This window comes from Osmerus eperlanus, chromosome 22, assembly GCF_963692335.1.
Source record: "Osmerus eperlanus chromosome 22, fOsmEpe2.1, whole genome shotgun sequence".
NCBI lineage: Eukaryota > Metazoa > Chordata > Actinopteri > Osmeriformes > Osmeridae > Osmerus > Osmerus eperlanus.
The window spans coordinates 7,219,854-7,232,514 of record NC_085039.1 but is presented as its reverse complement, the minus strand read 5'-3'; the positions used below and the strand labels follow the sequence as shown (position 1 = coordinate 7,232,514).

At 40.7% G+C, this 12,661-nt stretch overlaps 1 protein-coding gene across 2 annotated transcripts; it reads left to right on the top strand.

Moving 5' to 3' along the window:
* Window positions 1-2,508: 2,508 nt before the first annotated feature.
* Window positions 2,509-8,052, top strand: LOC134009018 (endonuclease domain-containing 1 protein-like). Of its 2 annotated transcripts, XM_062448652.1 has the most exons (3): window positions 2,509-2,647; window positions 6,091-6,460; window positions 7,043-8,052. In XM_062448652.1, exons 2-3 carry the CDS (start codon window positions 6,101-6,103, stop codon window positions 7,664-7,666), a joined length of 984 nt encoding a protein of 327 aa, XP_062304636.1. In that variant the 5' UTR covers window positions 2,509-2,647; window positions 6,091-6,100; the 3' UTR covers window positions 7,667-8,052. The 2 variants fall into 2 exon arrangements, with proteins under 2 accessions (XP_062304636.1, XP_062304637.1); XM_062448653.1 differs by lacking the exon at window positions 2,509-2,647 and having other exon boundaries at window positions 6,019-6,460.
* Window positions 8,053-12,661: the final 4,609 nt, after the last annotated feature.

Genomic DNA, 12,661 nt, shown 5'->3' with positions numbered 1-12,661 from the left:
AGGATATGTACAGTCAGCACATCAAAAGGCTTGTATGTTCAGTGAATGCTTTTGGACAACCGTTTGAGGTAACGGGACTCAGTTTTGCAATGAACAGATGTGAAGACGACATCAACGTAAACACAAAATCACTGTTACACAGGTATAGTAGACGGCAACAAAGTTTAAATACCATTAAACCACAAGCATCGACAGAGGCTTATGTCAACTTTTCCCAGACTGCTCTTGAAACACAAACAGAGTGTGGTCATGCATTGCCATCGCTAAATGACAGTTCCTTGTGTGGAAAACATATTAATGTTAATGTAATGATGAAACACTTTCCACAACCAAAAGTATTGCTCTAACAACCAAAAGTATTGCTCTAACAGTAGACCAAGGCAGTGAGTGTATTGGTAGAACACTTAACGTTGTTATAAGCCCTATTGCAACAACAAAAATGGGAAATATCTGTACAGACAGAATTCGAAAATGCGAATTGCATAAAACAAATGTCAATGCTAGTGTGAACATGGTTGACAAACCAACGTGTACAAATACTGATAATATCTTAGTTGGTGACATGACACTGCAGACATGGACGTTTAATCCATTAACATATATGAATCAAAGTGCTTTATGTTCACAGTTAGACTTGAATAATGTAAATCATAACCATGCACCAATTCAACATTGCACAGTATTAAGTTCTCCATGTGAATCAAAGGCAATTAGAAAATATGGCAACTGCTTGTTCCAGCAGTGGAAGCCCTCACTTGAAAATACGCAAACATGTGGTAGGACACTTAATGAAGAATGAGGAAACATTTAAAAGCTTTCTGAGAACTGAATACAACTGCGTAGAAGACTACATACAATCTTCCCAAATGATGTATACAAACACATGGCTGCATAACTGCAGCAGATCTGTTCCATACTAACATCTACACAATTATTTCAGACCACTGGAACATCTACAAAAGTCTTTCAAGAACAAGTGATGATACCATATATTTGAACCATGTCAATGGAAACCACTATGAAGTGGTAACTTGTGTAACAGATAAACACCAAGAAGGTGCATGCACATCATTGTGTGGAGCCAAAAAACTTAAGCCAAAGTGGGACATCAATTTGAGGAAAAGGGCAACATCTAGCACAATCAAGCACAAAGAAATAGATGACGTTATGAATGAGCCATTAAAAAACACCCATGTAAATTACAAAAATTACAATGTACAAATTACACAGCAACCAGACAAAGACAATTAAGCCTCAAGAAGCGAAAATACCATAATGATAGTCAATTCCGAGACCATCATATTGCATTGCAACAAAGATTATATGCAACAAATGAGAAGCAAAGAAAATCTAAATGATTGCAAAGTAAACTAAAATATGCAGCAGATGTAGACTTGCAAGATGCAAAGAAAATGTATATTAAGGAAAAACTTTGCAATGATGTCAATTTTAAAATGAAGTACATGCAGTCCAGCAAGGAAACGGGCTATTAATCAGAAGGTTGCCGGTTCGATTCCTAGCTGTGCCGAATGACGTTGTGTTTTAATTAACAATCTCACACATCTGCTCTCATATAACTCATGTCTACACAATACATGATGTCGTCTTTTGTGACTTCACTGTCTCACTGTCATAAAGACTTGAAGTCACAATGCTAAAGAGAGAACAATATCTTTACATGACATCCTCCACTCCACCCCCATCCTTAAACACCTGCACTTTCTCTTTCTCTTTAAAATGGTAGGGAAGGCAGGTGCTAAAGGATAGGTAGATAAAGAAAAGGGGTTCTGTTTCAGCCCTTTGCCATGTCTGCTGTTCCTAGGTAGCATTCCTGTTTGCATGCTGATTAGCATCTGCTGCAGCAGGGGCTCTGCTCTATGAACTCTAGGTGGATCTTGGTGGCAGGTTTCTGTTCAGGGGGCAGTGTAGAGGTTACTAGCTCAAAGACATAGACTCATCCCATCTCCCTCTTCATCCCCCACCCCAAGCTTTACCTACTCTGATTTTCCTCCTCTTCCGACCCATGGGTCATCTGTTTTCAGGCCCTGTGAGTCTCTTTCACAGTCTCTGCCTGTGTCGAGTTGTGAGACCATGATCTCACATTCTCATTCAAAGGCCAGTGAGACAATGTTCACACTGCCTCTTAAATCTGTAAGGTGTGCGCCAATACCACACTGTTCTGATGGTGATTCTCACCATACGCCAAAACCTGTTGAAATGCTGTCAAAACCTGTTGAAATACTGTCGAAACCTGTTGAAATACTGTCGAAACCTGTTGAAATACTGGAGTCAATCCAGGATAAACCTTTGCAAATACTGGGGCCAATCCTTGATAAACCTTTGCAAATACAAGCTATGAAAACTTTCAACACATCTGATACTGCAGACCAAATATGGCAATTACATTTTTTATTCACACTTAAACACTGGATTGCTAAAAATGGCTGCCAATACAGGTTGAAGCTAATCATGGCTCTATGTACATGACACAGTTCTGTACATGATGTTTCTTCACTTGTGGTATCCTGTCAGCATCAGTCAAATGGCTTAAGTAGAGATCTGTCTCTCAACAGGAAATGTGTGGCACTTCTGCTGAACAGACGACATCCTGAACTGTCAAAGAGAAGACTTTAGAGAAGACATTAAAGTAAGTAGTGGATTACATGTATTAAATTTACTTAATCTACAGTGACCACATTACTGATGATTATGTAGTTTAGGGTTGAGTAACAATGAAGGACTTAGTCAGTTTAAGGACTAAGAATATATCTAAGTGAGTTACAGAAACATAGGTAAAGGCCCCGTCACACCATAACGTCTGGTCGACGTTCTATGACGTTAGAGGAAACGTTGCTAATCGTCCATGGTCGCTGGTATAGCGCTGGTATAGCGCCAGAAGAGCGTTGTGTGGACGCTGGTGACGCTGGTAATTGTCGGTAATCGGCGGTGATCGGCGGAGAACGCCGGTCCAAAACAAAAGTTTTGAACTTGCACAAAAGTTCTCATGGAGACCAGCGTTTTTTAAACGCCCAATTTTAAACGCTGGACACGCTGAAGAACGTTTGTGGAACGTTTGACAAACGTTGCACGCGTTTGACTATCGTTAGTCAGTCGTTACCCTAGCGTTACTTGGTTGTTATTCATCGTTTGCTTCGTTTTCATCGTTTGCTTTCGTCACTTGTCGTCGCGACCCAGTGACACGTCATCACACGTTAATAGTTTTCAGGGGTGTCTTACTTCGTCGCTGTTACACGCTCCTCATGCGTCAGTCCCACGCTAGTCATGCGTTATAGTCACACGTTAGTCATACGTGGGAGTCAGATGGCTGAGCGGTGAGCGGTGAGGGAGTCGGGCTAGTAATCTGAAGGTTGCCAGTTCGATTCCCGGCCGTGTCAATTGACGTTGTGTCCTTGGGCAAGTCACTTCACCCTAGTTGCCTCGGGGGAATGTCCCTGTACTTACTGTAAGTCGCTCTGGATAAGAGCGTCTGCTAAATGACTAAATGTCTAAATGTCATACGCCAGATGTGAACACCTCGCCCTAGAATGCTCGAAATTGAACGATTAGAACTTTCAGAGAATGTTTACCAGAACGTTACGGTGTGACGGGGCCTTAACGTAAACAGCCCATGTTGCACTGACACGTATTTGAAGAGTTGGTAATGCAAAATGATTTGAGTTTTGAGATTTGAGAAGACAAAAACACAAAACACACAAACACATTTTCGGACAGCGACATTTTGTCAACTTCCTCATTCGAAAAAGAGTGATTGTACACAGGTTGAGTGCATGTGCTTTAACACATGACATGCTGAGAACACATTCACCTCAAAACCATTTCAATCTTGTCTAAGATAAGGTTGAATATAATACATGTATTCTCGTAGCTTTTAATTTTGATACTGTACAGTTAATAACACATTTTCCTCCATTGATATTATAGACAACCATGTAGATACAAAATCGTTCAGGCGGGAGTCAGGTGGCTGAGCGGTGAGGGAGTCGGGCTAGTAATCCGAAGGTTGCTAGTTCGATTCCCGGTCATGCCAACTGACGTTGTGTCCTTGGGCAAGGCACTTCACCCTACTTGCCTCGGGGGAATGTCCCTGTACTTACTGTAAGTCGCTCTGGATAAGAGCGTCTGCTAAATGACTAAATGTAAAATGTAAATGTCAAAGTAATTTAAATGAAATAGATGTTTTAAGATGCAATTCTTCACATTCACATCTTCAAAAAATGACAATTTACATTGTAGTATGGAGTACGGCAGTCTGTGTGGACAGTATGGGCCAACCTGCCATTAATGAAGAGTCTCTTGTATCACTTCCTTAAAATAATAGCTTCATCAAATACATGTTCCACTCATTGTGAGACTAAACTGTCTGTACACGGTGAGAAGTTTCCCTCCCTGATTCACTCAGCTCAAACTGAAAATGTTTTTTAAACAGAAAATGTCACCAAGTGACCACAACATTTCCTCATAAAGAGAAGATGGTGCCTTGCACAAATGACATTGTCACATCTGGATTTTAGGCTGTGACAAAAAGGATTCCACACATGGGGTTGAAAAGGAATAACAAATAAATGTATTGAAATAGTCTAACAAAATGACAATGAAGATATGTGTCGTGTAGTGAAACAGCATTGAAGGGAGTGTGAGCCTGGTTTACGTTGGCACTGAAAGCAGCACTTAGCAGTTCATTACATGAGGGAAGCAGGTTCAGGCATGGCAGTCGGGCAGCGAGCGTCATATCACCCATCGCCATGCTCTCAGGCCATAGGCTTAGCTCGATAGGCGGCGCTGTAAAGTCGCACCATGCACGCACACGCATCGTCGATACCTACTGTCTGCGCTGCTGCCATCCACTGCCATCCCCTTCTCCCCCATGTTGTCTGTCTGTTCTCCCCGTGAAGGATTTCACTCGTTGCTCCCCGCCTCATGTCATGCATGTGCAGTGAAGGCGGGGAGGGCTTATGTACATCCATTCTGCCAATGTTAAATCATTTCTCATGTGTATGAGAAATGGTTTATGAAATGGTGTATATGAAATCAATCTTGTGTCTAGTGTCTTGACTGAACTGCCTGTGAATGTGTCCCTTTTCTGCCGGTTGTATTTGAGATCCTCCTGTTCCCCTGTCTGACTGCACTCACTAAAATGTTGGTTGTAGCACTTAAGCCTGCACTGTATGCACTACTGCAGGGCATACTGCAGGGAGGGAGGGGCTGACAGAGGGGGTTTAGTTGAGGGAGAAGCTAATATTGTGACATAGCCAGGAAACTGGTTTAAATAAGGGAGGGGGGATTAACTCGTTGAATGTTGAATATAAACTGTCTGATACTGAATATATTTCTAGCGCTTGCTTGCATCCTGTAGCACTGCTACTTTGCTGAATAAACCATCCAGTTTTCTTGATTTTAACGATATGCTTCTCCACGTCTTCTCTTGAAAAATTCTTCTGACTGGGAGAAAACCCCCCCAGACAATATCTATAAGATGGTTTCTATTCTTACATTTACATGTAGTCATTTAGCAAACGCTCTTATCCAGAGCGACTTACAATAAGTACAGGGACATTCCCCTGAGGCAAGTAAGGTGAAGTGCCTTGCCCAAGGACACTACATCATTTGGCACAGCTGGGAATCGATTCGAACCAGCAACTTTCTGATTTGGTTCCATAGCCACTCAGCCATCTGACCCCTCTATTCTTACATACTTAAAGTAAGAATAGTTAATTAAACCTGGCATAACATTTTTGCCTTTTTATAATATGGTAACTTACAGTATTATATTCAGTATATGTGTATATAGATGTGACAAACTTAAAGGGTAACATTAAGTGTCTTAGTAATACATGGTGATGGTAGTTGTACAGTAAGTTTTGGTTTTGGCTCAGGAGTGATTAGTTCAGAGTATGCAATACTGTAGGAGCAATTGTGTTTTTCAGAGCCACCATAACCAAATCTACATTCCTTTCAGAATTGTTATCACAACAACCACGTCTGTGTGATGAGGTGATGCCTTGTGTAACTGTGATCCAAGGACCAAGGACTTTTAGAATTTGACAATATATCCATCTACTTTTCTCTCAGACCATCAACCATGGGGACAACATCCTTCTTGTGTCTTAGTCTGGTGTTCACGTGGGGAGTCAGCGGTGAAGTGGCTGACAACTTTAACAACTGCAAGAACTCCTTCTTTAGGAGCACTCCAGTGTCTGGTCTGAATATACCCATAGTCCCTACAGAACAAAACACTGATGGTTTGCCAAACTTCGTAAATTGTCTCTCTGCTTACAATGTAGCAGCTCTAGCACATATCTGTCAGAGAGATCAAAAAGAATATTACTTTGCTACCCTGTACGACCGAGGCAGGAGAATCCCCCTGTACTCTGCCTACGAGGTGGACATTAAAGGGAAGGAAACAGGGAGGGGCAGAAACACATTCTATCAGGAACCACAGGTATATTTCCGTATTCCTATTTTGACATACACTTTGATGTTTTAATATGTCATGTAAGTGTTTGGAGTTTGTAAAAGGTGTGCAATGGCATATTAAGTCCACAAGGTTTAAATGGAGAGGACCACGGTCGGAAAAATTGAAGATGTAACCTTTTATACTGTATAAAATGATACTGTGTTTAGCTTTGTGTGCAAAGAGAGGCCTACCCCCAAATCTGAACTCTGGGTAACACTAGGCTTACGTAAACAAGGAGACCTGGTCTGACCACTATCTTGCTGGAGGGGCCATAAAAGAGTTAATCATATGGTCAAGCTTAGAGGGGTCAGAGAGCGCACACACGCAAACATGCACGCACACACACGCGCCAGGTCTATGCAAGGGAGCCAATGAAGGAAGAGCCATGGGACATTTGGACATGCTTGCGGACAAACTTTGTGGCACCATGGCGTGTGATGTTTTGTGTCCTTGCGGCCGCAAGCAATAAAGCTTTCTTAACTTCTTCACCGACTGACTGTGCAATGCTTTGTAAAGATTAATATTTCTGACAACCACCATTTATAACTTATTCTTTATCTTTTTCAGCTGGTGCATAGCAGTCTGCCACCAAACCAGATGGACGTAAAGTCATGTAAAACAGAAATTAAGAAATATAATAATGACAACGGCTGCAATGAAAGGTTCCCTCAATACCAACAATTAAATAAGATAATGCAGAGTCAGGCAGTTGATGGCGATTTTGTTGGTTATGACCGAGGCCACCTGAACCCTGCAGGGCACCACAGTAATGAGGACTACTCCAGTGCCACCACGGTGTTCACCAATGTAGCTCCGCAAAATGGACAGATGAATAATGGAAAGTGGAATGAATACGAGAAGTGGGTGAGAAAGTATGGGAAGGATGAGGGCTGTGATAAGATGTATGCCGTGGTTGGGGTGGTCCCGAGTGATCTTAACGGTGATGGTAAGTGGTTAAAGAGGGCCAAAGGAAATGCTGTCAATGTGCCGAGTCACTACTGGAGTGCTTATTGCTGCACCAACAGTAAAGATGAGCCTATTCTGTCAGGGGGCGCCATTTGTCCCAACTTAGACATCACAAATAATTCAAAAGTCAAAAAGTATAATTCTGTTGGAGAGCTTGAAAATGAACTTCAAAATCTTAAACTGGGCAACAACTTCAAAATCTTTGCGAGTTGTGTGGCCAAGTAGTAAGGCCTTAGCCTTTATCGTGCTTCAAGTGTCCCCCAGACAGCACTTTCAACAGTCATTCTATCACTTGTGGTTTAGAGTAGCTCAGCAGGCTGTTTCATGTCCTTCACCTTTCGGACATTTTGTGAAAATGTCACATTGGAAACCTTTTGATGATTTTCATATTTAGATATATTTAGAATGTATTTACACTGAGTGGATACATTTACATTTAGTCATTTAGCAGACGCTCTTATCCAGAGCGACTTATAGTAAGTATAGGATACATTACATGTATAACTATTGGCTGTGTAAACCTCATGGAAGGTGGAGTGTCTGTTAAAATCCTTTTAACTTTGAATCTAGTTTCTATTAAAGCTCGCTTTGCAAAGCAAATTCATACTGGATTGGGTATTAAGGTCATTCATGTCTTTCATTCCTTTAATTACAGTTGTACTGTGGTCCATGTAATGAAAGTTTTCCGACGGCACTGTATTTCTAGATTGATACAACTGCCAGATTGATACAAATACTTTATTCAAATATTACAGCACAAAACAGACCGCTCTGTGACCAGTCAAAACGGAGGACACGTATTGCTACAAGTCGTTCGAGTGTCACAGAGAGGCTTATAAAGACTCATAACGTATGGTCATCCTATACACCAATCAATCAATGTAGTTGTCCCATGTCTCTTCAGTGATTGGTTAACTCCTTAAAACAATACAATCATTCAGTAAACGTCAGTCAGATTCTCCTAACACAATACAGTGACAGCTGAACCAACAGAGCCTCAGGACCTGATGTCGCAAAGCTCCACCAGGTGATAACACCTCATGTTGCATTTCTCTCTAGGTCAGGACGTCATAACTCCTTAAATCAAACAAACTACTTTCACTATCAAGATAGGAGACAGAAGGCTATATAAGATGCTACACCCATCCTCCAGGGTAAACCTTCCCACAGAGCACTCAGCACCTCGCATTCCTTTGAACTCAACTTAATTTCTCCCCTTCCTGTAGCAAACGTCTCTCACCAATGAACATAAAAGCTTATAATTCAAACCCTAATTAAGACACATTAATGTCACATATATAAGCCCAAAATGTCCTTAACATCAGTCACCTTTCAGCTTTGAGCTCTTTTTCAGGTTGGTTAACCTCGCCCAGGGCACCAAATGTGCTAGGACCTGCACTGACTGACAGCAACTAACCTGACCCCATCTGATTCTTTAAACTGCATCAGAGGAAACACAGGGCTACCACAGTAGGCAGGTGGCATCCACACAACTTGCATCTGAATTAAGTCATACGTATGAGATAGTTACAACTGCATATCATCACGTTTCCGTTCCAGAAAGAGGTAACGAAAACTTTTGGTCAGTTCCCATGGTAACTTACTCTGTGAACCTTTTCCATGACAAACTCCGTGTCTACCTATCCCCTCCCACTTTCTGAGCCTGATAGCGTTGGCAGACATGGGATATCCTTTCCTGGTTCAGCCGACCGATCTCGAACAAAATGTAATTCGCTTAGTTATATGCCGGGAGAGGATTTTAAGACTGCGATTCGATGTGCTTTAATTCCCTGATGAATATCTAAGTTACATTTACATTTATTCATTTAGCAGACGCTTTTATCCAAAGCGACTTCCAAGAGAGAGCTTTACAAAGTGCATAGGTCACTGATAATAACAACAAGATAGCCCCAAAAACATTGCGGGTAGCCAAAACATGAAGCACACATTGTGAACAACCAAAATAAGTGCCAAAGGGAAGAACCACAAGAGCATGTAGCTAAACAAGTTACAATTAAACAACATGAATCGCTATAAGTGCAAGCAGGCCCGTAAAGATTACCCCCTCAGGCCCCGCACCGCGGGGGGGCTCGCAGGGATGGGGGGCCTCGCGTGGCAGGCCCCCCGTTTTTTAAATTTTTTTTAGCCAATTTGAATTACATGGGATGTCTTATTGTCTTGTCTGTGTTTCCAGAGTTGATATAAAAATAAAGTAAAGTATATTTAATTGTGCTTTCTTTGTTAGCTAGGTAAGTGAAATGACGAAGTAGGTCAGATGGTCACAGACCGGCGAGCCCGCTGCAAATAGGTAGCTAACTGTAGCGTAGCATAGGAAAAATGAAACGCACATTTAAAAGCAGTGCCCAAAAGCGGCATTCAAAACAGAACAATTCTGAATTAAATGCCAAACTTCCCAAAATTACAAATTTCTTTTTCGACCAGCCGGTGAAGGATGCACTCATCTGCCAGAAGAGACAGGTATTGTACTGTTTGCTATAGCTAACATTACTGTACCACGTAGCTAACGTTAGCCTATACTTTGACAGCTGTACTGCTCTGTGTTGTGCTTCCTAGCATTAACAGAGCCTCCTTTCCAAGAGCAAGGAAAATTAGCCTTGCTCCTTTATTGACTTCCTATCAAGCTGACAACATTGAAATGGAGTGAAACTACAAAAAAAAAAGAGAAAGTAGAAAACGTGCTTAATTATAAAATATACATAACTGACATTATTAGCAAACTGTCACGCCCACCCAGCGTTAGTCCGGTGTGGGTGTGATCTTGTTTTGTTTTTTCTGTTTGTCACCCTCACTTTCCTCAGTTGTGGACACACCCTCCTGTTCTCTCCCCGCACCTGACACCAGTCACTCATCAGCGCACCTGTCAACAATCAGCTCATCAACCACCTACAAAACCCAGCCCGACCTTCCTCTCCCTGCCGGATTGTTGTTTCTCTCATATGCCAGCCCGGTCTGCTTTCTTGTTTATTAAAAACCTAATTCTGCAAAAGTTCCAGTTTCTGCGCCTGAGTCCTGTTCCCAACCCTGACACAAACATGATAACGTATGCGACACTAGTATCGTGCAGTTGCAGCGATTGCGTTTGACTATTACTACTTAAACATACAAAAAACATAGTCAAAGTTACAATAAGTCATTGTATTTCAGTTATATACATATTATGATCGTGTAAAACGTACAGTCATTGCTTTCTACAAGATTCACACCATCATCAAATTATTTCTGACAATACCCGTGACTGTCGTAAGCGCTGAAATTTTCCAAGCTCAAACTGATCAAAACATATCTCAGATGCTCCATGTCACAAGAGAGGCTGTCAGGTCTGGCCATCCTTAGCATAGAAAATGAACGTGCGCGCAGTTTAGATGTAAAGAGTGTGGTATAAGACTTTGCACACAGATTTGCTAAAAGACGCGCACATAGGCTAACCTGCAAACCTGTAGAAAGTATCAACTATATGTAGGCGGCCTATTTGTTATGTTGTTGTAACATATGCTCTGCTTGAGCGTTTTTTTCTTATTGAATACATTTCCCTCACAAGACAAGCTTCAGTTTTGATATCTTGCATTTATTATACGGCTCTTCAGAATGTTCCAAAAAGTTCAGTTGATCGCATCGGGGTCCTGCTGTTCGTCCCGTCGGTATTTGTATTACATTATCCGTTACATATATGGTGTGTGTGTGTGTGTGGGGGGGGGCTCTCAGGTTTATTCTGCGGGGGGACCTCATGTGTTTCCGTTACGGGCCTGCCACCGACGAAGTCACGGAGGACCCGATCGGGACAATCAAGGGAACGGAGGTAATCAGAGGACCGCAAAGGAGTGATCCGGATTACGGAGGGAGATCTAAGGACTTGGCTATCAGTCGGCACACGCGGACGACGCTGTGGGAACGAGACGGGAACCGAGGTAATCAGAGGACCGAAAGACAGCGAGGTGAAGTTAGTTTCATATTCGACATTCGACATTCGTCTCACATTCGGAAAACGCTACTTTGCAGCGTCGAGTTAGGGACCGGGTGAAAATTACCCATACAATTTTGAAAAATGATGACTTTTATAATGATTTTATGACTATAAAACCTCAAACAAACAGCAGAGTATTCCAACAATGTCTGGTATACTTCCACAGCCTTTAATTTTTCAATAATGTTTTTAAAAGAATGATAGAAAATCGCTAATCTCTGAAAATAGCATGAAATCCTTGCTAATCTCAATATCTTTTTCAAACTTGTATCAAAAAATCTCAAATATACACCAGATTATTCTAAAAATGTCTGGCCTACTTCCACACCCTTTACTTTTTCAATAATTTTTTTTTTTAAATGATAGAAAATATACACCAGATTATTCTAATAATGTCTGGCCTACTTCCACACCCTTTACTTTTTCAATAAATCTTTTTTTTAAATGATAGAAAATCGCTAATCTCTGAAAATAGCATGAAATCATTGCTAATCTCAATATCTTTTTCAAATTTGTTTCAAAAAATCTCAAATATACACCATATTATTCTAATAATGTCTGGCCTACTTCCACACCCTTTACTTTTTCAATAAAACTTTTTTTTAAATGATAGAAAATCGCTAATCTATGAAAATAGCATGAAATCTTCACTAATCTCAATATCTTTTTCAGATGTGTGTCAAAAAATCTCAAATATACACCAGATTATTCTAATAATGTCTGGCCTACTTCCACACCCTTTACTTTTTCAATAAAACTTTTTTTTAATTGATAGAAAATCGCTAATCTCTGAAAATAGCATGAAATCCTCGCTAATCTCAATATCTTTTTCAAACTTGTTTAAAAAAATCTCAAATATACACCAGATTATTCTAATAATGTCTGGCCTACTTCCACACCCTTTACTTTTTCGATAAAACTTTTTAAAAAATGATAGAAAATCGCTAATCTCTGAAAATAGCATGAAATCCTCGCTAATCTCAATATCTTTTTCAAATTTGTGTCAAAAAATCTCAAATATACACCATATTATTCTAATAATGTCTGGCCTACTTCCACAGCCTTTACTTGTTCAATAAAACTTTTTAAAAAATGATAGAAAATCGCTAATATATGAAAATAGCATGAAATCTTCACTAATCTCAATATCTTTTTCAAACTTGTTTCAAAAAATCTCAAATACACACCAGATTAATCTAATAATGTCTGGTCTACTTCCACAGCCTTTACTTTTTCAA